The sequence below is a fragment of the Ammospiza caudacuta genome, chromosome 31, assembly GCF_027887145.1.
Source record: "Ammospiza caudacuta isolate bAmmCau1 chromosome 31, bAmmCau1.pri, whole genome shotgun sequence".
Lineage (NCBI taxonomy): Eukaryota > Metazoa > Chordata > Aves > Passeriformes > Passerellidae > Ammospiza > Ammospiza caudacuta.
In genome coordinates, this window is record NC_080623.1 from 4,330,511 (window position 1) to 4,358,367 (window position 27,857).

Sequence of the window (27,857 nt, forward strand, 5' to 3'; positions counted from 1 at the left end):
TAAAGCCTCTAATTTCCTCCTCTCCCCAAGGCAAAGGGTCAGAGCTGCAGCTTTCAAAAGAGCTCCAAACTCGCTCCTCATTTCCTAAGTATAAAAGGGACAACGCAAAAATATGCACATTCTTTAACCTTCCTGGGTATTTTTTATTATTGCAGTCTGGATGCTCCAAAAACCTTCCTGCCCTTCCCCATGTTTACATGCTTCAATCATGCACCAACAGTAAACCCAACTCCCACTCACAGTAGCCAAAATATTTCATCCAGTATTTGTGTTTAACTCCCTCTCTCCAAACCATTAATCACTCAAATCCTTCTGCTTTGACCATCTGCAGAGCAGAAATCTGTGATCATCTTGTGGACCTTCTGTTTGCTGCACTGGTGATAGATCTGGTACTTTGCTCCTCTTGGTCACGACTGGAGCTGGATTTCCTTTTCCTGTGCCACAGACACTGCACGGAATCCATGTGCTCTGTGCTTACATCACTTTTTCCTGGGCTCTGAAGCTAAAGAAAATACAATTTCATCCACGGTGAAAGCAGATGAGGGATCTTTACTGGGATCTCTGTAGAGCCAAGCTGATGATCCCTGGGTGAGCACAGGCAGCTCCCTGTGACAGCTCCAGGAGGTTTTGGGCATTTCAAAGCTCTCACACTGTACCTGCACACAGAGACTGCACCAAAGCCCTGCACAGATTTCTCAGCAGATTCGGGACCCATCTGCTGCCAGTCCTGCAGGTAAATTAAGGAAGCAACATTAAAGCTTTCCCAGTGCTGGTTTTGCCTAATGCAAGACTTGTGGGTGAGATGCTGCATAAATGCACAAAAACCACCTGTAAGTCCTGTTAGCTACAGGCTGATCAGATCCAACTTGCTCATGTTTATAAAGCTCTTCTTCAACCTTTTCTGTGCTTTGCCCACAGTTCCTCCCTGAGTGGGGGAAGAAACTGAAGTGAAACATTTCTGCTCACTCAGCACAATCCATACAACCAGTCCCTACTCAGACAATTACTTCCTTTGACTGTGTAATTTAAATTCTGTGCTTCAGCTGCCTAATCTATAAAAAAGGCCCTCACCTACTTTGACAGGCGCCTGGCAATCAAAGATTGCAACCTGAAACACACAATTTTTAAAAGATCAGAGAAATACTCTGATTCTGTAAGAAATTCCCAAGCCAAACAAAATAAAGGCTCTACCCACTTGCTTGAGTCAACACGTTTTCTTCCAGTAAGGTTCTATCCCATTTGGCTGGCCTTAGTCCTGAGTTAAAACCATTTTGCTGATACTCCTTTTTCCATGCATGCCACCATCCTTCTGTTTCCTCTGAAAACCCTCACACAAAGCTCTGCTCTGCAGACAGAGCTCTCCGGCGAGACACAATCAGCTTTAAAAGGAACAGACCCAGGTGCACGGAGCCATTCCCAGAAACACCCACCCGAGTCACAAAGCAGACAGCAAACGTGTGTTCAGCCAGCAAAGCAAACAGAAAGCAGCTCCTTCTGCCCACGAGGCAGGAGGGAGTAACCCTGCCACAGAGCCCACGAGGGGCTGAAATGACCTCCAAGGGCTGAGCTGCTCACAGGAGCTCCTGGTTACTACAAGGTGGAATTCCCTGGATGGTTGGGTACCTCCAGCTGGGCTCCTCACCCCTTTATGGTCAGAAACACCAGGCAAGGCAGAAACCACAGTGACACAAACCAAATCAGCTCTTTATGTGGGTGTTTAACCCCTGCAGAGCCAGGCTGGGCCCTGCTGTCACCTCCAGGAGAGCACATTCCCCACTCAGGCAGTCACTGACGTGCCCTGTGTGGAACAAACCCTCTGAACGTGCCTAATTAGAGCCTTTGAGTCTGGATATTCCAGAGTTTCTCAGCTCCATTAACAGCTGGGATAAGGTTGATGTGAGAGGAGCTGCTGGAATGTTTCACCCAAGGTGCAAAAACACCCAAACTTCAGTGGTGAAGTGCCTTAATATTAATATTTTTCACTGAATATGAGATGAATTCAGACATTTACCTCGTTTTGGGCACCCTTCAGCACACACTGAGAGCATTCTAAGGAACAGCATCATGTGGTGGATCTGAAGTCACCTTCACTCAGGGCTGCAGCTCAAGCCAAAGGTGACACTGAGCTGCCACACTCACAGAGGTGTGAAAACAGGGGGAAAGTTAAAGTTAAACAAAGTAAATATCCCCAGCACTTTCACTCATCAAACAGAAACAGATTAAATACAAAGACAGCCCTTCCCATCATTAGTGATGCATAATGTGGGTGTCACTGACAGATGAAGAAAAGCTCCAGAAAGAAAAATATCCCAAAAGTGAAAAAAGAAGGAAAACATGAGTAATGAGCAGGTTCCAGTTCTCCCACGGCTCCATGACCCAATTCTCAGCTGATATATTGTTACTTGAACATTCTTCCTCAGAGGTATCAACACTGATCCCTTCTGTGAGGGAATGGAAGCTCTCCCTAAGTTTAGACTCAGGTTTAAATTCTCTTCACATTGACAGAAAACAATGAATTCTTATGCACACTGAGAAACGAACGAGTTGGTCTCAAATCCATCACCAAGGCCCAAGACATGGAGTAAGATGCAATTTCCGTTGATTAATTAATTGAACAATTAATTAGTTGAACAATTAATGTTTTCTGAACCATGTCCCACTCCTTTGCTCAGACATTCCCACTGCACCCAGGGATGGGATGACTGTTACCCCTGCGCTGACCACAAGGCTCAGAAAGGAATAATCCAGGGGTATAATTAGTCCTGTTGCTCTGTCTGCACGGATTGCTCCTTAAGAAACACTCACGGCTCACCATTGCAAACTCTGATTTCTATTTCCAGCATACATTAAAGTAATCCTGCTCCACTTTGCATGCTGCTTGCTGACACAGCACCTTTCACAACCACAACGCCAGATAAGGTTTGAATACTACATTTCCCCCTGTTTTGTTATAAATTCTCTGCTCTGTGGTGGTTAGCAGCAGCAAATGCCTGGATGAAAATTCACTGCAAGGCTCAGCACACAAAGTGTTTGTGCTCCCAGCACCTGAGCCAGGTACTCCCCACTTTCCCACCATCCATCAAGGACAGAGCCATCTCCAGCTCCTCTCCTCTCCCAAAAATGGGATGTTCCTATGCAAGAAAAACCCTGACAGAAATATCCACACAGTCAACAGTCAGTGACAATCGAAGCTGCAACAGGGGGGTGGCAAAAAAAAAAGCATCAAGTGTTCTTATCTGAGCAACAACTGAGCAGTGGCACATGGAGCCCTGCTGCCATTTTTAATAAAATGCTTCTATTCAATATTGTTTACTGTCAACAGCCCGTGGTTATATTCAGCTGAACAATGCACACACAGGCCTCAAAATCCCTCAGCTTAAGCCTCAAACTAGGGCGTATTTTTCAAGAACTCCACAATGACATTACCTCACTCCCCCTTCCCACAGCTCAGTTATCTCAGCGACAACATCCCCTGAAATATGTTCCCAAGAGTTTGGGGACACAGTCACCCAGAATTCTCTGTACTCGTGGGTTTTTTTTGACAGGAAAAAGTGATTTGCACAAACAAATCCCTGATATGCATATTAAGAAATCCAAGTATTAAACCCACAAAGGGGCAGTGGATTTAACATTCAGAGAATTACTTACATAACCCACAAAACTTCACTCTGTAGCACCAAAGTTGAAGCTATTGGAGCAGCTCGTTAAAGATTAGTGGGATGTCACAGCAGCCAGTCCAGCAACAGAGTTCATTTATTTTTAAAATTGCAGTACAATCTATCACAGGGTCAAATCATAACGGGCCTTCAGTGTCACAAGAAACAAACCTCAGAAAATCCAAGCAAACGCTTAAAACATTTAACAAATTCTTTTAAAAACCTATTTAATGTTACGTTTTGAGCAACACCGCCATTCCTCATTCTTTGTTATCACGGAGTCCCCAAAAGCAAACACTAGATAAAGTTTTATCACTTTAGTTAAATGTCTGCAGAAAGTTTATCTGGGAAAGAGCTAACAAAAGCCCCAGGCAGGCAACATCAGGGGTTCAGCTGTGTCGGGAAAGCAGTGCCATGGCCTTTTCTGCTGGCACAGCCCTGAGTGCCAGTGTGGGCAGCGGGGGCTGCCAGCCCCCAGCTCACCCCGACAGTGAATTCCTGATCTCCAAAGAGTCAATAAGTCTCTTTTATGCACTGTAGGCTCTGGGATAAACAGAGCAAGATGTGCCTGCAACTTGATTTTTCTTAATTTTTAATGCTAAGAGAGATGTGGATGATCATTGTAAGGTCCCTTGGGACTCAGGATATTCTGATTCTCTGGTTGTTCCAGCCATGCAGTGAACCCTCCTGAGAAGCCACTGATTTTGGCATCAAGCTCCATACCGTGATGGGGGGGAGGAAAATTTAAATGATGCAAATCCGAGCTACCTGCTCTGCAACCTTCCCCCTCCGCCTCAGCTTCATCCCTCGCCCTCCGGCTTCACAAGGGAGATTCACAACAAAGCTGTACCGAGAGCAGCATTTTAAACGCTGGGGAACAAAGACAAACCCATGCAAAAAAGGAAACAACAACAACAAAAAAAAAAAAACACCCCAGCAAAAAGCGCATGCTCTGAAGGGATTATGGCAAAAGAACTTATTCAGAAAGTGGGAATAACACCGGGTTTGCCGTCATTATTGTGCCCGAAGTTCCTGCGGCTCCCGCGCCCCAGAACTGCCTGTCCCGAGGTCTCTCGCTCCCACTCCGCATCCTCGGCTCGGGAGCCGCGGCAAAGAGGCCACAAGGAAAAAAACACTCCCGAGGGAGGGAGGGAGGGGGGGTCAGGTCACCATCCCCGGCAGGTGAGGCCCCTCCGGGGGTTCTCCCCGGTTCTCCTCGGGGTGCCCCGCACAGAGGATGCTCCCAGCGCTCCTTCCCTTGAGACACAGCCCCAGCCCCGGCCGGGCCCTTCCCTCCTCCCCGGTCCTCTCACACAGAGCCCGGAGCCTGTCGCCGCACCCCCGGCACTCCCGACCCCTTCTCGCACCCCGGCACCCCCGGCCCCTCACACGGAGGCTCCGCGGCGCCCCGCGGGCAGGGCCGGGCCGGCCGGCCGGGCTCCGGGCGCTCCTCACTCACCTTCCGAGAGCTCCAGCTCCAGCTCGGCCAGCTGCTCGCGGACCTCGCGGGGCAGCGAGGACACGGCCGCGGGCTCGGCCATGGCGGCGGGCGGGCTGCGGGCGCGGCTCCGGCGGGGCTCAGCGGCCGCGGGGCGCGGGGGGAGCGGGAGCGGCCGCAGCCTCCGCCATGGCTGAGCCCGGCGCCGCCGGCACGTGACCGCGCGGCGCGCGCGCCCCGGGCCCCGCTGCGCCCCCGCGCGGCCCCGCCCCGCGCTGCAGCCGCCCCGAGCCCGGCGCCGGTTCGGCTCCCGGTTCCGGGACTGATCCCGGGCCCGGTTCTGCTTCCGGCCCTGGGACTGATCCCGGTCCCGGTTCGGCTCCCGGTTCCGGTTCGGCTCCCGGTTCCGGGACTGATCCCGGGCCCGGTTCGGCTCCCGGTTCCGGGACTGATCCCGGGCCCGGTTCGGCTCCCGGCCCTGGGACTGATCCCGGGCCCGGTTCTGCTCCCGGTTCTGGGACTGATCCCGGGCCCGGTTCTGCTCCCGGCCCTGGGACAGATCCCGGTTCGGCTCCTGGTGCCGGTTCTGGGACTGATCCCGGTTCGGCTCCCAGTGCCGGTTCAGCTCCCGGTTCTGTGACTGATCCCGGTCCTGGCTCGGATCCCGGTCCTGCTCCCAGTCTTGGGCCCACTCCCCATCCCCGGTTCTGCTCCCGATCCCCGGTCCCAGTTCTGCCACCAGCCCATTTCCTGTCCTGGTTCTGCTGCCGGGCCCCTTCACCAATCTTGGTTCTGTTCCCGCTGCCGATTCCAGTCCCTGGTCCCAGGACCCGTTCCACTCCCGTCCCCAGTCCCGGTTCTATTCCCAATGCCCGGTTCTGGTCCTGTCGCCCGTCCCTGCTCCAGGAGCAGCCCCCAGACCCCGTTCCCGGTTCTGCTCCAGGCCCATCCCCAGCCCTGGTTCTGCTCCTGCTCCTTCCCCCGTTCCCCCCTTCACCCCCATTCTCAGGACCCCACCACCAGCACCTGCACTAAAAACATTTCACCCGCAACAGACACAAGTAACAACTGAGGCAATTGTGGTTTAAGGGTTTTTTTTCTTTTTTTTTTTTGGTTTGTTTTCTTTTTTTTTTTTTTTTTTTTTGGTGGGTTTTTTTTCTCTTTTAAATCAGCTTTATTTTTCTAACTGTTATTTCAATTTCCCATAGCACCTTGGCAATGTCAAAAACAAATACAAATACATGTATTATCATTTGAACACTTAAAGCATGAACCTACTTTACACAAATTTTGTTTTGGACATTTTGACAACAGGAATAAACCAGAACAGACAGTCTAAGAGCCAGATAAGTTGCTTTTTTCTCCTTTCCTACCACTTTGAAGAGAGATCGTCAATGCCAAGGGGAAGCTGGATTCATCTGGGAGGAACAAGATGTCTGTAGTAACTCGAGCTCAATATATTATCTGAATATTTTGTATTCTATAAAAATTAGAACAAAACCCATTTATGCACAGTCTGTTTACATTTGAAGTTGCATTTTTTTGGAAACTGTATCCATAACTGAAGTTCCATAAAAATAAACATCTGGTTCTTAAATATAAAATTTTAAAGTTGTTACAGGTTAGTTTGCAGATGGATTTTCTTTTTCAGAAATAAGTTGCTTTAACTCCATTTCAAGTCCTCCCAACTGTACATTAAAAACAGACTCAATGAACCTCTTGAAGTGCCTGAGCTAAAGGCACTGAAGAGAAGAGCCAACTAAAATACTACAACAACCCAAAATTATGTACCATCCTAAAGGAAGCTCAGACTATATGGAATATATACACGCAAAGAAGAGCATGATAAATCATTCAGATTAATGGCAACAATCTTACGTTTCAGAAGGAAATATCAAAATTAGAAACAAAAACTCTATTGCATATCTGTAGTAATCAAGGATTTACAAAAAAACTCATCAGAAGCCATTTCCCCCCGAAGTGCATTTCTGTTGCATCATCTGTAATACAATGGTGCATTTTACAAATTTAAAATATCATCTGTACATACCAGATATCTCAGCCCAGGTAAACTCAACCTGGGAACAGTAAAAATCGCAGACAGTTTCAAGACAATTAAGCTGATATTGACAAAGTAGTAAGGCCATAGCTATTTAACTACAGTAAAGCATTGATTAAGTCACTTATTTGCTACTGATCTGCCACAGTATCATCTTTCTCTTCTGGTTAATAGTGGGTTACTTTTTTTTTTTCCTACAGCTAAAACTGCACCATCATACTGTGCCAGGCTAATTAAAGAAAAACAAAAAAACCAACAAAACAACAAGAGCAGGAATGTAAGATACTATAAAACTAACTTAATGTTAGAAATCAAAATAAACAAAACTTTTTGCACTTTTAGTTTTACTATCACATGCAAAGAATGTCTTCTTTTCACTCCCCAGCAGAAGCACGAGAGAGTGCCCCAATCTTTTCCACACGCAGTAATTTGGAAAAGACCTGAACTGGGAAGTGTATTTCTGTCCCAAACAGAAGTCAACAACTCTGAAAACAAGTCACAGTTCCTAAAACTGAAAGTTAGGTGTGATTTGCACCTCCTGGTATTCAACATCAGCAGAGCAGGACAGTCTGTATCCCGCGAGGGTAACCCCAGAGGGAACAGGAGAGCTCTGGGCACTTGGAGAGCACCTGGAGCCAGGTGAATCCAGGAGCTTGGGTCTGGTTCCAAACCACCCCTCTGTCCCAGTTTCCCCAGTCTGCCCAAAGGATAAACTGCTGCAAGATCCCTCCCAGCCCAGCATGAGAGGAAAAGGCAAAGCCAGTCCCTGCCAGGTCCCAGTGCTGAGGAGAACTCCCACCCCAACACAGCTTCACAGCCTCTGTATCCAACTGGGAATTTCCCCCTGCACAGAAAAGAATAGAAAGCAAAAAAAAAAAAAAACAAAAAAAAACCCCCAAACCCCGAACCACAGCTGGAAATGGTGGAATTTGAAACATGAAATCCTTGCATGCAGGAAGGAACGTGAAATCCTTGCATGCAGGTGTGAAATTCATCGTTCCAAGTGCCCTAAGCTGAGGGAAGTTTGGATATGCTGGGAAAAGCCAACAGCTACAGCCTGACCTGCATCCCCTGCACACAAGGCAGGAGCTGCTGCTGCTGGGACACCCCAGGACCACAGAGCACCCCCTTCCCACACCCCACGAGGAAGATGAAGCCACAGCTGGTTGGGTTTTCCCTCAAAGCTCCATTTCACCACTCAGGTCCTCGCAGCACAAGCAAGTCACTGACACTGGATCAGGGAATTTTTTCCCAGCCCCTTTTCCTCTCAATTCCTCCTCCAAACAGCCAAAGCTGTCAGATCCCAACGCTGCCTCAACGTCCCAGAACACAACTCCCCTGAACACTCACGAACCACCCTACAGGCTTGTTTTGTTCCAGTTTGGCTGCAGGAATCGTTTAGAGCCTTTAAAACTAATTCAACTTCGCATTCACTGCATTTCAGGACTTTGACACTAAATATTTAAACTTGCCTATTGTTCCAACAAGAGTAGCATCATCAAAATAAATGGAGAAGGGTCTGTAAGGATCCCTAACTGTGGATGTGATCAACGATTTTTTTTTTTCACTAAATTAAAAAAAAAAAAAACCTCCCAAACCCAGTACAGGTAGTTTCAAAGTGAATAGTGATTTTAGGGTTTATATATACATACATATATATATATATATATATATATATATATGTATACATACTTCAGGACCCGAGGAAATGGCAGGAAGCTGAGCTGGGGAAGGTTGAGGTGGGAGATAGGAAAAAATCCTTTCCCAGAGGGGTGTGGGGCACTGAAGAGGCTCCCCAGGTGAAGGGGGTCACAGCTCCAAGCCTGTCTGATCTCAAGAAGCATCCAGACAATGCTCTCAGGCACAGGGTGGGATTTTGGGGTGTCTGGGCAGGGCCAGGAGTTGGGACTCCATGATCCTGATGGGTCCCTTCCAAGTCAGCCCATTCGGTGATTCTCTGACTCTCTCTTTTGTAACATGCCTAGAAATGAACAGTTAACTGCATAAATACATTATACTGTGTTATGAATCAACTCAAAGCAATTGCCAAGCTGAATAATAAGTTAGAGAAATGACAACTCTGGCATTATATATATATTTATAAAAATAGATATGAGTGTTCTCCAAGCAGTTGATAGAGAATTCCTACTGAGGCCCAAGTCGCCAAGGGTTATCTGGCTAAGAAATCAGAAGATGAAAAATTTCACAGTTATTTTAACTGCCACTTACATTCATTCTATGGCAACACGAGCATATATTACTAAGATGGTTATGGAATATATCACAATTGAGTTTTCCAGTGTTCACAACTTACAACTTTAAATTTGTACACTTGCTATTCACTAAAAAAAAAAAGAGGAAAAAATAAAGATGTGATTCTTACTGCTGGAAGCTACTTTTCCCTAACGCTTTATACAGAACTTTGAACCCTGGTATGCTGATTTTGGCAGATTAATGCGCTGAATGTTCCTATTTCGGTCATTAATCACCCTGAAACTTAACCACTTACTGCACAATAGTGTTGCAAATTCAGTCAGCACACAGCTGGCAAGGAGCCACTGCTCCAGAGGGGATTTCCTTAACTCTGCATCTTTAGTTCCACTTTAAACAGTTAAAAAGAGTCAGTTGCTATGACATCAGCTGTAAACAACGAGTTCCCAGGAGCCTAAACCCTGATTTCTGGCAATACAGCAGCCAACAGCCTATTCCAGAGTCAGCACAGAGAAAACCCAGCCACAGCTCTGGTTTGCTGCCCAGTCATCCAGAGATGACAGAGAGTGCCCAGAGTTCCCACCTGCAAGGCAGAATTCAGCATCTGCAGCTGGAATTCCAGGCTCCTTACCTGTGCAGGTAACACCACCTGCCCATCCTACCCTGGGGCTGCCTCAGGAAAACACACCAAGAAAAATGCACTAAAGTCTGTAATAAAGAAATTAGAGAAAGTAACAAGAGAGGGAAAAAGCAAACAAACAAAACCCCAAACCTAAGGAGCTGCCCTCAAAAGGAGGCGAGCAAAAAGGGCATAATAAAGATTCTCACATGCTCCCTTTGCCTCCTTCCACTGCGTCTACGAGACAATTTCTGCTGTCCACACACTCTCATCTACAATCCAGTATCCTGCAAAACTTATACCTTAAAAAGCTTGCTGAATGAAATATTAGTAAGGTCAAGAGACTCTACTTCAAGCTGGAAACACATGGGTTACACTACAGCAGTACATTCAGTTTTCATCATCAGTGACTAAGTGATGACAACAGGTCTGGCTGCACTCGCTCCGCTCATGCTGCTGCAGAGGCCTCTGCAATGCCAGGCCATCCATGGCAGACACACCAGCCCACAAGCCAAACGTTAAATAGGTTAAAAAAAGTTCTAATTTTACAGAAATGCTCATTTTCCAAAAATAATATTCTCTTATCCTTTGCCTCCTACACCGAGGGACAGGTTAATTTGTCAACTCATATCCTTTCACTTTGTCAAAACGCTACTTTCACAATCCCAAAGCTGATTTCAAGCAGGAAACCCTCTGCAAATTAAAAACAAAATTACAAAAATTATAATCTCTATATTTATAGTGATTGGAATCCTCCAGCATTTGTGAAATCACTTCTAGAGATGAATTTTGGGACCCTCCACAACTTCTCCACACAAGCCACGCTCCAGTTCAATACTCCCCGAATCCTTCCCTCCTCCTCAGTCTCTCTGCTGCTCTTTAGTCCACAGCTCAAGTGAAACAGAGAATCATTGGCTGGCCCAGCGTTACTTTGGTGACCGGGGTGGCACGAACTGCTCCTTGCCCGCGCGGCGCGGCGCTCCCTGAGGCGAAGATCTGCGTCCAAACTGGCGCCTCTGTTCCCTGATTTTGGCAGCAGCTCCCCTGGGAGCTCCGCTGCCGCGGAAGCCGCAGAAATCCTTCATTCTCCCCTCGGGCCTCTCGTGAGGAGCCTTCTCCGGAGCCTTCTCCGCCGTACCGTTCTCTTCGCTCTTGGCAGGGGCCACGATGTTGGTGCGGTGCTCCCTCAGAGGCTGCACGGGGACTGCAGGGGGCTCCTTTGGGGGCTTCTGGCAAACTTCAGCATAGCTGAGCTTGCGAGGCTCCTTTGGGAGCAAGGAGAAGAGAGAGGTTTATGCACCAGAGCCACCTCCCAGCCCAGGCCAGGCATGAAGCCAGGATACAACAGCAGCAACACACACACAGCGAGCAGAGGGGAGCTCCCAGGTGCACCATCAGCTCATCCTGGAGCACCACCAGCTGCACAACCTGGAGCACCACCAGCTCAATCTGGAGCACCATCAGCTGCACAACCTGGAGCAAGCCCCCTGTGTCATTCCCAATCCCTGCTCTGGGCCTTACCTGTGTTGACAGAGCAGGAGCTGCACTTGCTTGAGCAGAAGGTGAGGAGGTGTTTGTCCTCGGTGGCTTTGCAGCACTGATGGGACCGACGGATGCCGGCGGAGAAGCTGGGCTGGCCACGTCCTTTGGAGCAGACACTTCCTCTGGTTTGCTCTCTGGCTGAACCGTGCTGATAAACCAACAACAATTCGAATTAAAACCTATCAACACTCAGGTTTCAGAGATTATTTCCTTTTTTTGAAGTCAAAGCACAGAACAGAACAGCACAGCCATCCCCACCATGATCTGGTGGCCTCTGGAGATGATACCACCCAACATTACTGCCAGACACTGGTGGGAGACTTTGCTAGAACATGCACATGGGTCACCAGGCTCTAGGGGCATCAGTTCCAGCACTGCCAGACAGGTGAGGAAGGGGATTGTCCCACTCTTCTGCACTGGGGTGGCCTCACTCCAGTCCTAGGGGCAGTTTGGGCACCACATTATCAAGAAGATCTGAAGATGTTGGAGAGGGTCCAAAGCAGGATCAGGGGGTCAGGAGGGTCTAGAGGAGTGGCTGAGGGCTCTGGGTCTGTTCAGCTGGACAAGAGACTGAGAGGAGACTCCGTGGGGGCTGCAGCTTCATCCCGAGGGGCAGCTCCCATCTCTGCTCCCTGTGACCAGGGACAGGACACCAGGGAACCACTGCAGCTCTGCCAGGGCAGGGAAATCAGGAGAGGATTCTTGTGCCAGAGGGTGCTGGGCACTGCCCAGGCTGCCCAGGGAATGGGCACAGCCCTGAGGCTGCCAGAGCTGCAGGAGCTGCTCCAGGGATGCTCAGGGTGGGATTGTTGGGGTGTCTGTGCAGGGCCAGGAGCTGCACTGGATGATCCTTGGGGTCCCTTCCAGCTCAGGACACTCCAGGATTCCATGGTGTGCCCATGTTCTCTGCATACCTCAGCACCACAGGCTCAGTCTGGCTCGGGGAGCTCACGCTGGGCACGGGTGGTTGGGCAGTGCTGGGCGTTTGTTCTTCTGGAGCAGGAGCAGGAGCAGGGCAGGGGCACAGGGAGTCTTTGCTTTCCTGCAAAGACACAGAGCAAAAGTTGCAAAATACAGAACAATTCTCAAATTGCTCCACAATATGGCACTGTAAGACATCTGAAAAGTGGGGTAGTCCCAAAGGCTGCTCAAGTCCTGATGATAGGAATTTTACTTCTTTTGGATCATCACCTCTAAAGCAATACCTCCTTATATGGGCAAAACAAGCAGTGGGTAAAACCAGAACTAAGGCTAGGTCATCCAGAATGTCAGTGCTTAGTCCTACCAGCTCAAAGAAGGGATTAATCTGGCAAAATCCCTTGCCCACACTTCACTAAATTGTTCCTACTCCAAGAGCCAACATTCCTCCTTTGCCCACTTTATTTCTAAACACCACTCAGTTTACAACAGCATAACTGCATCAGCCCTAGCTGCATTCCCTCAGAGAAGAAAGGGACAATGCACTATGAGGTCTGGGATTAAAGCACTGAATACGTGGCTCTAACAAACCAAGCCTTTAACAGGGAAAAGGGAGTCCCAGCACCCAGATATGCACATGTGAGTACAGAGACAGGACCAGGCACCTTCTCTTTGCAGACTCCTTTAACGACGTCGGACATCCTGCTCTCCAGCACAGGCTCTCCCAGGATTTTTGCTGTGCTGCCAGGCAGAGGTGGGAAATTGGATGCAAGCAAGTCAAACTTTGGTGTCTGAGTCTTTGTTTCTGCTGAAGGCTGAGGTCTCTGGAGAGGGAAAACACAAGTTACTAGAGTTGTAACACTGAGCAGTGAAAGCCCTGAGCAAGTGTCAGGAACTTCCTAGACAACTGTAAACCCCAATGTAATCTGAGGATTTAAGGACTCTGCCATTCATTCAGTAACTGGGAAGCCAACACTCTGCACTTTGTGTGACTCGTGCAAAAAAGGGAAGCAGAACTTACTGAAACCCGGTCGTCCTCCCGTCTCCTGCGACCTCTGAACACGTTCCTCCTTTAAAGACAAGAACAGCAGTCAGTGCCTGCAGCCAGCTGCAGTGGGCACTGCTCTGCATGAGGGCAGCACAGCTGCCTGCTGAGCCCTCTCACACATGGCTCTGGGATGTTCTCCCTCCTCACAAGGGGCCAAAGTTCCAGCTTTGGAAGAAGTTGGAAAAGAATCAATATGGGAACAGCTCCTCTTTCTCAGCTCCCCGCATGAGCATCTGACCGAGCACAGGGACAATTATTTTATAGTAATAAACTTCTTAGTCCGATTTCTCACTGAGCTGCTCTTTCAAGTGTCTAAACCCTGAGTTACAAAGAGATAAAAACAGTTAATCTTAAAATACTGAGGAGCATCAAATTCCCAACTGAGGATTCACTTATTATTTACAGCAATACAGATGCCAACTTTACTTCAGCATCTGTTTTAATTCAGGAAACAAATCAGTTACTTTAAAATAAAGACACCTCACTGTCTTACAGCCAGCTGTTTGTCAGAGTAACTACCAGCTGGAGAGTGAAGCTGGAACCACTCCTGCCCCCAGGTCAGCATTTACTGCTCTTGATTTACTTAAGCATCAGTTTTCTCGTGGCTGCTCCTTACAGAAATATATTTTGTGCTGATGGTTGATATCTTTGGCTCACACAAGCCAAGTTCCAGTGTGACACACAGGACACAGCCTTTACCTGCCCCTGCCGACGCCGTAATCGCCGTTCTGCTCCAGCTGTGCCATGGGAGAATCCTTCTGGGAATACCCTTGGTCTTGGTGCCCCGTTAATGAGCTGTTGTGGCGCTCCATGACAAAATTCCTGGAGCTGGTTCTGCTCAGGTCCCCCATGGGCAGGGCCCCGGCGCCGGGCGGCCCCTCCGGGTGCTCCGAGCTGCTGGACGAGCGGAAATGGGGCTTGACCCTGCAGGGACAGAGTGGGAGCTGTGGGACACCCAAACTGAGGAACCACAGCAGGGCAGGAGCTGTGGGACCCCCGTGCTGAGGAACCACAGCAGGGCAGGAGCTGTGGGACACCCAAACTGAGGAACCACAGCAGAGCCACCACCAACTGCAGCTGATTCACAGCTACAAGAAAAGCAGGCCAGCAAGCAGCAGAATTCCTCTTTGAGATCGCTGCCCAAAAGATACCCGAGAGGGGAAATAAAACCCCAAAATCCAGGGGTCGCAGAAGAGCCAGAAGAACCCGAAGAGGAATTTTTCCTCCATCTGGGCCTGCAGCACTGGCACAGGGCATTGGAAATGGAGCTGGAGAAACAAGCCAAGGCCAAGGAACACACTGATCTGGCCACAGGCAAACAGACTGAACTGAGACACAAGGCCAGGAGTGACTGAACATGGCAGATCAGGCCAGGGCAGCTGAGCCCTACCATGCATGGCCAGGCTCAGCCTGGCTGCTCCCATTCCCAAACCCCCAGCACTGACTCTGCAGCTCCCAACCCACAAATGTTCCACCCTGTTACTGATTATTCAGCTTTAAAGCTGTGGTTCCTTTGAGCACAGACACAGCTCTGCACTCTCAGTACTGCTGCAAGTTCAGGCTCAGGGTCTTAAATGCAGAACTCTCCAGAAAAACTCAGTTCCAGCACAATATGGAACATTTTTCTGGAGCAGCATTTAGGTGTCTTCAACTATTTTCTACTTTTGCCCCTCACTGGTTTTCCATGCAGCACTGATCAAAGAACCCAAATTCTCTCTCCTTTGGTAAACTCTGCACATCTCATAATTTAAGGGCAGCAGGAGGATTTTGCACACTTGCTGTTTTTAAACAATCTCATTATAACATTCCATGAAATCAGAAGAAACTCTCCTAGTGCCAGCCAAAGTACAATTCCTCCATCTCCCTTTCCCACAAGGATGTTGCAACAAATCAGCACAAAATAAATACGAGTGGCTTAAACAAATGTTTAGCTACAGAGAAAACTCCAGCAGTTAACTATTAACTGTCTGTACCACAAAACAAATCAGGTTTAATGGGCCAGGACAGAAACCCAAAAGCAGCAGCTGGATGAACTCTCCAAACAAGCTGTTCTGCAGGTCAAGAGGAGATTTGCTGAACAGAGATGAATTCACACTTCCCAGCTTCAAGAACCAGATTTAAGGGCCCAGTAAAGTTTTAGTTTCCCATCAGCAACAACCACAGGGAGAAGGTGGAGCAAAGTCAACTGAACTCTGCCATTTCATCCAAGTTGTTCTCAAAATGGCACATTCTAAAGTCACTGTTCAGCCCTCAGATCTCATAATCTTAACCGTCATTGAGAAGGCCACAGCCTTGTCTGGGCAGAAGAGCAAAGCAGAAAAGACAAGGAAAAATAAAGGAGAGGAAAAAAAGAGCAGAGAAGAGGAGAAATGATGTGAGAGCAGAAGGAAGGAAGAGCAGGAGGAAGGACAAGCAGGGAGCACAGGCTGCCCAGCCCCAACTGTGACCTGTTCTCTCTTAGCGCGATACTTGATCATCACTGGGCTGCCAGGACCTGCACACACTGACCCTAAAAGCTGCCACCTCAAGCACCCCAATCTTACAAACTGAAGCCTTTACATAACCAGGATTTTAAAAGCTTGGGGTTATGCAGATGTGATGTACAAGGAGGCATTTCAAGGTGCTAGCACTTGGATGCCACAGTTCTTGCACAGCTGCAGCATCTGTGCTTCCATGAGGGCCCATATACCTGAGAGCTTTACAGATTTTAAGATTGTGCACAATTTAAAGCAAAAAAAAAAAAAAAAGCCAAACCACCTTTGTCAAGATGTGAGTTTGAAGCTGAGCAGCTGCAATTGGAGCAGCTGCTCCATGTTCCAGGCAGTCACGCTCCCAGTTCCACAGTCTGGGTTAAGACTCTGCTGAGTCACCACACACCAAAGCTTGAAGTTCCCCTTCTGCCAAGAGCCACAGACCTGAACTGCACCACAAACCCACTCACAGCCCTGGCAGTTGTTGACTGATCTCTCTAACAATACCAATAGCAATTCCCATGATCCCAGCCCAGTGCTGCACACAAACTCCCACCCCCACACACAGGTTACTACTCCGTTGTGTTCACAGAGCAATTGCTCCAGCAATACAAAGCGTTTCCTCCTCCCCAGTGTTTGTGTCTGAGCTAAGTCCTTACAGCTCTCAGGAAAGATGGGGACAAAGCAAATAAATTACAGGAACAGCCCCAGCATCGAGCAGTTGGACGCAGCAATCAGGACAAGCAACTCCCACTGCAGGAACCAGCAGCTCCACAAGGCTGATCCCAGCAGGAAGGCTTATGTTGTGCTGCAGGAGTTTATAATCTGTGTATAACAAACATAATTACAAGTATGACCTGAGGAGGAAGTTATTTGTCTGCAAAATTCCTCTGAGGCTTTTAAAGGAGTTGCCTTGGCTCTCTACAGCACTGTGTCCATTATTTTAGGCTCTTAAGCTGCCACCTTCTACTTCATTTTTTTAGTAAAGTTAAAAAACATCACTCATTTGATGAAACAAAATAAATAATGTGGTCCCATCACACTGCATGGGGCATGCAAGGAACACTTGAGGATCTCAGCAGTGCAAGTTTTGCAGGAGCAAACCCCTGGCAGACCTCTCTTACCGATTCCTGTGGAATGGGCGACCTATACTCAGAGAAGCAGCATTTGTTTTATATGATCCTGGTGTATTAAAGCCATTCACAAATCCACCGTTGGGAAACGGGGCCTGCAACAGACACAACAGTCTCAGTGGCTGAGCTACAAAGAGAAGGTTTGCAGATTCATGATCAGCTTCAGCAGTTACTCATGGCTGTAATTTCACACTGGGCTACAGCATCTACTGTGGTGGGAATTCACTACTCCAGCCAAATCCCCACAGGTTCACAGTCTGCATCTGCTTCAGCAGAGTTCCCCCATTCCTGGAAAAGCTGTGGGCTCTTCCAGTAATACAAGCTGCAGAATAATGAAATTTCACACCAAAATTCCTTGAAATACGTGGCAGCCAATGGTGAGACTGGCAGCTCCTCTGACAGCGTTGCTTTATCAGGACATGTCACAAAACAGAAGGATCTGACCAAGAAACCTGGAACACCCCCTCACCCTAGGGATTATTAACCAAATTCCCCCTGATGGGCTGGGCTCCTCCCCTTCTCAGCTGTTACTCACCAGTGGTGTCTCAAAGTAAGGTGCAGGATTTGGAGACCACGTCTGAGGCACGATGCTGTAAATGGAGTACTGCTGAGGGCTATATACAGGCTGCATAAACAGGGGGGAGGCAAACTGGGCTTGGGTCTGCACGGGCTGGGGATACACACTGGAATCCACCACCCGGTAACCATTCTTAGCAAAAAACGTGTTGATGGCTTTTATCCTGGCCTGCAAGACAGCAAATCACACCAGGTGTCAGCTGGGAGAAAAGGAGAACGTGGAATCTTTCTTGCCTGCTGGAGGGATGTGAAGGTTCATTACTGTTTATGAATAAAAACTGATAAAATCATTCCAGCTCATAATCCCACAGCATGATAAGGGGAAGGACACATGTTGCTTTAGCTGGGTGATCTGTAAAACTGAAGATAAATGCAGGAACTGTCCAGACTCCAATCGTGACAGCTCCTCTCACAATCCATGCAATTTGCTCCAGCCTGCTTTGTGCAGCAGCCAACTCAAGGCTCACAGTGGCAGGAATCCCTCTCCTGAGCTCTGCAAACCCAGATTCTGGGGCAAGTGGAGAAGGGAAGCCAGCACAGGAATGTATTTCACCCCCCCTGGGAAGCAGTGCTGTGAGTAACCAGCAGCCACTTGAACTGTAATTTGTCAGAGCTCCCCATGACCTCGTTCAGTCTCAGCCTCCAGAGCCAGAGTTATGGACTATCCCACTGCTGAGTCCTTGGATCACCCCCCACAAATGGTCACCATCATCCAAACAGAAACAACACAATGCAATCCCAACAGAAACAGCAGCTAAAGCAGCCTCACCATTACTGGCTTGCCCTGAAAGGTTTTCACTTCTTCCCTTAAGTATTTGAATGCCTGCAGATACAAAAAAAAATCAACATTAGAATATCTTGATCAAGTTGTACTTCCCAAAGGATGTTCCATGATTTAACACAAATGTGCAGTCATGTGCTTCCCTGTCAGCCCAGCTAAATTCATTAACACTTTAAATTCAGGACTCTAGTGCCAGTCATGGCCAGAGAATGCCAAGGCAAGAGCCAGGCAAGGGAATTATAACCCCACAATCTCTCACCTTTGGTCTTATTAACCAGAATCTGCCAGTAATCTCTTAGAACAACAAAGAGGGGATCAGTAAATAAATATTTCTTTTAGCTGCAGGAAGCACAAGTGCACTTTCCCTGAGCATGGGGCAGGATTAAAGCTGGGGTGCCAGAGGAAGGCAGCCTTACCTGCTGGGCGTCGGTGTCGGACTGGAATGTAACGTACCAGTTGTTGTTGTGAGCAAACTCACAGCTTATCACCTTGGGGCAGTTCTCATTCTTGAACAGAGCCTTCACCTCCTGGGGAGACAAGTTCAGGGTCCTTGTAAGTGACCCAAGTTTATGCTCCAGCTCCTCAGCTGCTGCTCTCCCCTGACCAGGGATGTTTTCTTATTCCCCTGACCAAATTACCCTCTACCACAATTCCTACTTCAGCCTCCTGGGCTCCCCAAGATAAAACAGAGCAACCACAGCTGTAAGAAAATCAAGATCTGTGTAGACCTGGTGATACTTTCATATGAAACAGGTAGGAAAAGTGTGGCTTTAGATCAGCAGAGTCATGGAGACAACAATGATTCCATGAAATATTTCTGAGTCAAGGCGACCTGACAGCTTTGCAATAATCAGATTGTAAAGAATAGGACAAGCAGCTGCTCAGAGTTTGCATTAAAAGAACTCATTAAAAATGCTGGTAGACTAACACCATGTATTACAACTTTAAAAAACAAAGAACTAAATCATTCTGTTTGCCAAGTATCAGGAGGAATTTTATTATCCTCCCTCCTCGGGCATAATGAGCTCAGCTCATGCTGGGGCTCAATGAATGAGAAATGTTTAGCAACATTTCTTGCTGCCAAAACAACTGTCTGACTTCAAGTAAAGTTATTGCTGTGACAAAAATTTAGCCTGAATTCCAAGCTATGCCCTGGACTGTTTTATTTTTGGATCTGAAAAGAAACCAGTTCAAACTTCCTTCCAGAAAAGCCAAGCTAGCTCAGCTTTGGGGGAAAAAAAGTTTACTTAAGAAGGTTTAAATATAGTAGTAAATAATGGGAAGGGATAATAACAATAAGTTTTTGTTTTGGATATTTTGACACTGCACCCAAGCGGAAAAAGTTACTGATGTGGTCTAGAAGAAAAATATCCGTGTTTAATCCAATTAAACACCAGCTGACCTTTCCCTGGTGCTCTTTGAAGCCCTGTTGAAAACACCTTCCAAAACCAGTGCAAGTTACTTATTTCCTTTCTCCTGATTTACCTCTATAGGTGTAGTTTCGGGGATCTCACGGAGAATGATAATGCATCGTTTGTGGTTTGGTCTGACTTTCTCCCCCCTTTCATCCACTTGTACCATAGGAGAAGCTGAAAATAAAGTACAAAATTTGGACATCTCAGCAGTAGCAGACTCTCTCATGGACTTTGGAACAAAGAATGAGAATTCAGGAGTTTGGATGAGCTTCCTACTCAATAAAGCTCCTGTCACCATTTACCAGAACAACAAACCATAACCAGCTCAGAGACTGCAGTATCTCTCTGAAGCATGGAAGGATTCTTTGTGCTACTGATACAAATATCAAATTCCCAGACTTACATCTCAAAACTTCAAGAATAAGGTCCATGTCCGTTGTCAGCTTCTTAATCCCTTCCATGTTGGCAATTGTCCATATTGGAACAAACTGATCACTGTCCATCTGAGACATCAAGTAGAGATCCTTTGAAAGATTCTCTCTAAAAAGATATAAAATTATTATTTAATAAAGTCCTGAACTTAGAGAAAACTCAAAACAAGAGGATAACTATAGGCTTAAATAAATATTCACCAGTACCATTCACAACCAAAACACCCTCAGGTTTTCTCTCCTGGAAGAAATCCCAGCAAATCAACACAAAGCAGAGTAAGATAATTTTAAAAACTTAATGAAGTTCTAGTGCCCTACACATTTGTCTGCAAAAAAGGTCTGCCAAAAAGACTTCTGGTACCACACAGGACATAATCTCAACATCTTATGACTGTGGAGCACAAAGTGATCCTCATCCAAGGACAGAGCTGCACAGACAGGACTGAAACAGCTGGAAGGTGCCACAGGGCTTCTACAGCACATCAGCAAATCTTGGTTTGTGTTTTTATCAGGATGATGGTACATATCAAGCCAAGAAGAGGGATATTTGCCAAAGATTATTTAATAAAGGGTTTATACCACTGCACTTACCGAGAGAAGCAGAATTCAAGCTGTTTTCTCAAACATTCTCTGATATCTTCTGTAGACACAGTGGAGCTGCCATCACCTGAAAGGGACCACATCCACCATCAGCTCCCACTTTTATGGCAACAAGACCAAGCAAGGACACATCTCATTGCAGAATACAAGAATAAATCCCTCTGGGAAGAGGCAAAGCTCATCCAAGATGGTTAAAGACCCCAGACACCACTGTCTCAAAATGACTCTGATCCCACTTTGCACTTGTTTGGCCACGTGTTGAGGCCATACTGGAGCTTCTTGGGTACACACGGACATGTCAGAGCTCCAGCTTAGTCGCAGCACACTTAGAGCAGCTCCAGGGGGGTTACGGACACTGACAGCAGCATCTGAACTTTTAACACTCACCAGACACTTCATAGATTTGGTATCCCAGATCTTCAGTCGCCAGGACAATTCCATTTGCTGACGCCTCATCAACTCCTGTGCCATTCCTTGTGGCTTCACAGGACGGGGAATACATCACTTCATACTGCTTGCAGCTGTCCTCTGAGATCTCTATGTTACCTGGCAGCAGGAAAACTCCTGTCAGCTTCAGCACATTTCCCTCTGAAAAATTCTGGCTACCAACATTAACACAAATACTCAAGAAAGCTGTACCTCAGAGTGTCTAACCTTAGCCTGTATTTCTTAGACTTTGGGTTGGATAGAACTTTTACCTCTCCAATTTCAGGAAGATCTGGTTTGCACCAGGCTCTCAGGGAAAAGCAAATAAAAGTAAATAAAGGATCCTGAAATTGATCCCCAAAGTGGCACAGAATCTAAAAACCAGTCCTTCCACGTGAAATTTAAAATATTTAAGTGAGGTTGCTAAAAACAAAGGATGAAAATTGCTTACACTGCCTCAATTGCTTCACTTTGTTATGAAGAGACAAATGAGTTTCTGTCAGGCAAAGCACAAACCCAGCGCTCTCTCCTCACTTCTGCTGACTTACCAGAAACCTTTGACAAGGCCATGCAAGCTGAATGTTCTCTTCTTTATCCCTAACTTTTACTAAACCATTTTGCAGGGAATCTTCTGCATCCTCTGCCATGCTTTGAGTCACCTCAGCTACACCCTGGATCGAGTCTGAGCCAGACAAGTGAAACCAGTTGAATCTTTAGTTTACACTGCCTGTGTGGCAAGGATGGGAATGGGACTGCAGTGGAACGGCCTGAATGAAAGGAGGTAACCATGGGTACTGCACAGGGTTCTGCTCCAGAATAAATTTGTTCTGCTCCAGAACAAACGCTCCTGACAGTGCTCAGCAGCACCTCAGTCCCCCAGGATTGCAGGTGGCCCTCAGATCTCATTTTCCTGTTCACAGGGTCCAGCGGATGCTCAAGTGCAGCCATGGCATGAATCCATTTCTACACATTCAGCACCCTGCTCCCTCTTAGCGCGTTACTTGGTCATCACCGGGCCCCTGAATCCTGTTCCAGCAGAGCTCAGAGCCCTTCCTGAAACCTTCCTAAGACCCAGCACCCTCACAAACCACCTGCTGCTTCCTCATCTTCCTTCACAACACTGCTCCAACAGCACTCAAGGACAGCAGCTCCTGTCCAGAGCTTCCAGAGGTTGCTCCTCACAGCTGAGCTCCCCAAGTGCCCCCCAGGAGAGGCCATATCACGACCCCTGTCCCAACACCTCACCCTCAGCTGGAGTCCCCTGGGCTGCTGCTGTCTCCTGCCACGTGTGCTCTGTGCCATTGGTGGGGGGCACGGCCTCAGCACTGCCCTGGGGCACTTCTTGCCACACTTTTGCGTTGGGGTTCAAGCCAGCACCTTTCGATGTTACCTGCTGAAGAGAGCAGAACGCTTTGGTGAGTGAGAGCAACTCAGAGGAGCCTCAGAAGTCAAGCCAGGAAATACAGGCAAATTTAGTGATTGTCTCTAGAGTTCCACATCTCAAGTGTCTACCCAGCTATTAAGCACCTATGTGATTTTTTTATCAATGAAAACAGGAAAATCCTTGGTATTTTCCAAGTATTTCGTTTCTACCTCCATGAGAAGTGTTGCCTTCAACCTCTCTTTATTGACATCCGACAACATCAGCGGAGGCAGCGGCTACTCGGCAAGGACTCTGGGAACTCATAAGCTTTTAAAGACTTGACTGTCATAATGCTCCAGTCCCCTTTCACCAGAAAGGGAAATTTTCCCTCCTCCAGACCCCTTCCTAGAAAGGAAGGTAAAAAAACATATGTCAAGGAGAAGAAACTGTATAACTTAACCAAATTAGTGACATCTGTACTAACCAAGCATCAGCTGTGCTGTGTCAGGATTCCTCCTGAACTTACCCCAGTCCTACCCCATTCCCCAGGAATCTTACACACATCAACAGACACTACTGATTTCCTCAGACTGGTAACCAAGGAGATTAAAGGTTTTGAATTGCCACGACAAACTTACACACCATCCCAGTCTGCTGGGGAGAGAACAGGATCTGCTCACTTTGGGCCTGGGCAACAAGGACCATAATTAGAGTCAAAGGGTTACAAATGAAACAGACAAGAAGAACTGCAAGACTCCAGCCTGGCACCTGACACAGAGAAACACTCATTCCCACAGCACAAGATAAGAATCCTTCAAGGTCCCTCTCCCAGAGCTGCTCAAAGGCATTTTGGGTGAGGAATCCAACAATACAGCAGTGGCACAGAGGAAAAACATGGCTTTTGCTCCTTTCATCTAGAGAAATAATAACTATAGTTACAGAGCAGTGAATAAAACTACTCTTTTGCAAAAATTCTCCCCCCAGGATATCCCAACACCCCACAAGCAGCTGTTACAGTTCCTCCAGCCACTGAACGATGCTCCACTTCACTGCTGCAATTTGCTGGACTTTAAAAGGTGAAAGTCATTAATCCAGCTCATATCCACAAACACACAGATAAACTAGCTGGGCATGTTGGAGGCCAGGCTCCTGCATCCTGAAGTTAAGGAGTGGCTCACTACCAGGCCTCAAACACACAGCACAAGGATAAGGAAGCAGTTGCAATAGCTTTAGAGATAATTCCTCTGCCAAGGTCACACCTCGTGCCAGAGCTGTTTGCTGCAAGGACAAGCCCCAGCTCAGTAACAAGAAGCCTCCAAAAACTGGAGAAGTTCAAGACAACCGTGTGAGAAGCAAAACAAAGACCACGGTTTTTGCAAAGCTGAGATTCAAACCCCCCACGCACAAGTGATTTAATCCACATAGCAACAGAGTCTTCCCCTCCCGTTAATCTTTGCCCAGGAGCAGAGCTGGAAACTGGAAATAGTTCAGGGTGAAAGGACACACGTGTATTTCCCTTTGCAGATTTCAGAGTAGCTGTTCCCCAACAAAACCTGCAAAGCAAAACCCAGTAACCTGCTGCAACCACACGCTGTCACTGCAGTTCAGCAGTTCCAAACTAAGTTCTGGTCACTCCTGGGCAGCATCACCTGCCCACATGGGCTCCTGCTCACAGATCCAGAGCCAGCAGTTCCTTGAACTTACTTTTCAACAAAGCAAAAAGAAACAAGACACATCCAGGAGATGATTCATTCTTTTCTAAAAATAAACTATGCCTCACTACCTACATCTCTAAGGCTAGCACTGAGCTCAGGCCTAAAGTAATTTGCAGGAATAAATGTGATAAAGTGAAACTGAAACACTTTGTTGTGGTTACTGCATTTCTGGAAGTGACTGGGACTAAAAGCTTTCTGATGAAGTGATGAACACAATGGCTGGGACACACACCTGGAACAGAGCGTGGGCCACTTCCCCTTGTGCTACAAACACTGAGCTGTGACAGCCCAGCAGGATGCAGCCCTGCTCTCACTCATCTTAACAGCAAAACCCCACAGACTGCAGAGGATAAAAAGTCCCTAATTTACATCAGCTTTTGGGAAATTCATGCTGCGCTCCACGAGCAAAATCGCTCCGTCCTGGCCAGCGGCTCTTCAGAAGAGAAGGCCAAAATATCAATTCTTGCTTATTTAACTGAGGCTACAAACACTGAGCCCATGGGATTGGCTGCAGCATGATCCTCCCAGCTGCTATCGGGAACTTTCATGATGAGGTTAAAGCTTTACAGAGTGACAAAGGTTGGGAACACTCGCTGGGATCCACGAGCTGACAAAGCTCTCCTCCTCAGCACAGCTTCCCCTCTCGTTCACACCACTTCCAGCAAAAGTGGATCAAAGATTCCTCCAGCAACTCCTAAAAATTGGCTATTGAAGAAAACTCTCATTCTGAAACATGGCAAAGGATATTTTTCTTATTGTAATTACATCTAAATTACACTTAACCAGATTCAATGAAGTTAGCAAAATTGTGGGCATTCAAGAGTTTTAAAGCACCAATTTTAATATTAACTCAAATTATTCTGCAACCAAAATCCTAACTCAGATCTTGTGAGAGATTTCCTAGAGTAGACAAATTCTGTGAAATAGAAACAAAGCAAAAAAATCCAGAAGAGAATTTAACCAAACTTGTGAGGGGAGAAACGAACCCTTTTCCAGAAATGGAAACGTAAGCAGATGGAAAAAGCCCAAGGTCAGCAAAGCTGTGGGAGGCAGCTGAGAGAAGCCTTGTGCTGGCTGGGGCACAGGCAGGTGGGGACCCTGAGGGGCTCAGACTCGTGTGACCACCCTCTCTGAGGGGAGCTGATGCACACTCAGAGGCTGGATAAGGAGAGGTTGGTGTCAAACCAACACACACAACTCCTTCAGAGCTGCTGGCAGGTTTCAGGTAACAGTGCAGGGCTCTGCTAACTCCCAACCTCACAGTAACTTCAGTGGTCACAGCAACATCCCTCCCACCAGGAGCTGCACGGTTTGCCATCGGGGAACCTCCTCCACCCCTTGGAAAAGCCAAGGCACAGCTGTGCTGTCTGAAGGTGGTACCTGGGTCACAGGGGTGTGAACAGGGGCAGTGTGGGGGTCACAGGAAGCCCGACCTGCTCCAGAGGCCCAACAACACTCAGTGCTTCCCACAGTCCTGGATTTCTAACCAGGAGACAGCATGGGCAGCATTTCACCCACCTGAAACACACAGACTCCCATTTCCCCAAGAAATTACAAATATATGGAATTAGGAGCACATACCCATCTGAGTGGAGGCCAGCAGCCATTATCAATTCCATTTCTCTGGATGTATTTATTAATATTCCAATGTACCTAATATTAACTGTTAACACAGATCCTGGCTTAGCGGGAGAAAAAAGGCCTGCCCCAAACATAAACCTATGAAACAGCACAAGCCTTACACAGCCATCACTGCAAAGATTTGGAACTAAAGGATGCTGAAGGAAAATCAATTCTCCCTCACACATGGTGAAGGGCTGGGCACAACCACCACGTTTACATCTCAAGCAGGTTTAAAACAAACACTGACAGCAACAGCAACTCAGCCAATCCCCCTGAAAACCCCAGGACTTCCACACATTCTGTGCTGTATTTTCCAGGCATCCCCAAAGATCCTCAGATAAAGCTGCTGGCTGCTCCCAAGCATCCAACTGCAGCATTCCAGGACACCTAGCTCTGAGCTCCAGTTCTCCGTCCTGGCAGTGAAAATAAACCTTCAGAAAGTCCATATGCTCCTCAGTAACTCAAAATTAAATATTACTGAGGCTTCCAGAATGAAGATCACAGGAACTCCCAACACTATCAGAGAAAGATCAGAGTTGAGTTCGTGCTTTAGGACTCCCTAAAATCTCAAAGTGCTGATGAGCTCCAGCTCCCACCCGCAGCAACGGCAGCAGCCATGTGCTCCCTGATCTGCTCCAGCTCCCGTCCACATCTCCATCCCCACATTCCAGAACCTGCCTCGTGCACCCGGGGCCTCTCGCCACGCTCAGCCTGGGATGAGGCAGCTGCTCATGCCTCCCATCAGCCTCAGCAGTTCCTCTTCCAGCAGAACACTGCAACCCCTAATTCTCCAGGCCTGTCACCGTGTTCAGGACAACTTTCAGTCCTCCCCGCGAAACCAAGGAACATTCAGCTCAGAACTGAGGTGATTCACTTAAAAAACAGCACGTGTTTCCTAAACTGCTTTATTGAGAGGTTCCTAGGCACGGAGCACATGTTGGTGTTTGTGTGTGAGCCCACCAGCACCATCTCCCCCATCACCCGAACAAAACCTCTGGGCAGAACCCCCCGAGCCGAACCCCTGGCGCAGACACAGCCCAGCGCCCGCCCGGCTCCCCCCGTGACTCCCCCGGCCCGGGTAGCTCCTTGCTCCGTGCACGTTTCGGGACAAAACTCGGTGCAAAGTTTATGGCGGCCACCCGGGTTCGTTCAGCAAAGGCTAAAAGCGCTTGGCCGAACCCGTGAAAGGCCGTGAGCAGGTGAAGCCCCATCCCGGGCCACAGCGGACACGGCGCCCGCCCTCCTCGGTGACCTCCAGGGCCGGGCCGGGCCGCGCTGCTCGTCCCGCCCGGACCCGGCGCGCCGGGGAACGGCAGAACCGCCCCCTCCCGTGCCACAAACCACCCCCGGTGTTTAATTAACGCAATTAACGAGGCGCCGCGCTCGGGGCAGGCCCCGCGGGGCCGCCCCGCGTGTCGAGGGGCCGGGCCGGGCCCGCTCCTGGGAGGCCTCGGGGAGGCCCCGCGTGTCCCGCGTCACCTTCACGGCCGGGCCGCGGCGGCACCCGAAGGTCACGGCGGCGCCTCCCCCGCCCCCTGCCCCGGCGGAACCTTCTAGAGCGCCCCCCGACCCCCCCCCTCCCACCGGCCCGCGGCCGCCGCTCCCGGATCTGCTGTGTCAGCCCCGTCCCCTCCCCCGGCGCGGCGTGCGCGGCCTCCCGCCGCCGCCTCCCGCCACATGGCCCGGCACCGTCACCTCACCTCCACGAACAGCAGCATCGTGCCGCCGCGGCCGGCGGGCCCGCGCTCCCCGGTGCCCGGAGCGGCGATCGGGACACGCGGGCTCCGCCTCCGGCCGCGCCGCCCGGCCCGGCCCGTCCCGCCCGCTCCCCG

At 48.5% G+C, this 27,857-nt stretch overlaps 2 protein-coding genes across 4 annotated transcripts in view; both read right to left on the bottom strand.

Annotated features, from left to right (window-relative positions):
- DIP2B (disco interacting protein 2 homolog B) overlaps nucleotides 1-5,303 on the bottom strand; it is a 61,675-nt gene extending 56,372 nt beyond the window's left edge. Inside the window, exon 1 of the mRNA XM_058822030.1 lies at nucleotides 5,116-5,303. Coding sequence (XP_058678013.1) covers nucleotides 5,116-5,197 — 82 coding nt within the window. The 5' untranslated portion in view covers nucleotides 5,198-5,303. The remainder of the gene's footprint in view (nucleotides 1-5,115) is intronic.
- Nucleotides 5,304-6,192: 889 nt separating this feature from the next.
- Nucleotides 6,193-27,837, bottom strand: LARP4 (La ribonucleoprotein 4). Of its 3 annotated transcripts, XM_058821991.1 has the most exons (17): nucleotides 27,726-27,808; nucleotides 22,918-23,092; nucleotides 22,570-22,717; nucleotides 21,286-21,444; nucleotides 20,890-20,965; nucleotides 20,271-20,407; nucleotides 19,938-20,041; nucleotides 18,869-18,979; nucleotides 18,441-18,494; nucleotides 17,631-17,840; nucleotides 17,087-17,190; nucleotides 14,191-14,415; nucleotides 13,465-13,513; nucleotides 13,109-13,267; nucleotides 12,440-12,567; nucleotides 11,505-11,673; nucleotides 6,193-11,248 (listed from the first exon to the last, which is right to left on the bottom strand). In XM_058821991.1, the coding sequence occupies exons 2-17, from the start codon at nucleotides 22,966-22,968 to the stop codon at nucleotides 10,910-10,912; spliced, it is 2,223 nt and encodes a 740-aa protein (XP_058677974.1). In that variant the 5' UTR covers nucleotides 22,969-23,092; nucleotides 27,726-27,808; the 3' UTR covers nucleotides 6,193-10,909. The 3 variants fall into 3 exon arrangements, with proteins under 3 accessions (XP_058677974.1, XP_058677975.1, XP_058677976.1); XM_058821992.1 differs by lacking the exon at nucleotides 22,918-23,092 and having other exon boundaries at nucleotides 27,726-27,837; XM_058821993.1 differs by lacking the exon at nucleotides 22,918-23,092 and having other exon boundaries at nucleotides 22,570-22,714; nucleotides 27,726-27,776.
- Nucleotides 27,838-27,857: the final 20 nt, after the last annotated feature.

Coding starts and splice junctions, on each gene's coding strand:
- LARP4 (XM_058821991.1), bottom strand. CDS start 22,968: ATGTTGTCGGATGTCAATAAAGAGAGGTTGAAGGCAACACTTCTCATG. Junction 14,416..17,086: donor CGCCCATTCCACAGGAATCG/GTAAGAGAGGTC, acceptor CTGTCCCTGCAG/GGTCAAGCCCCATTTCCGCT. Junction 11,249..11,504: donor CTCCTGCTCTGTCAACACAG/GTAAGGCCCAGA, acceptor TTGCTCCCAAAG/GAGCCTCGCAAGCTCAGCTA.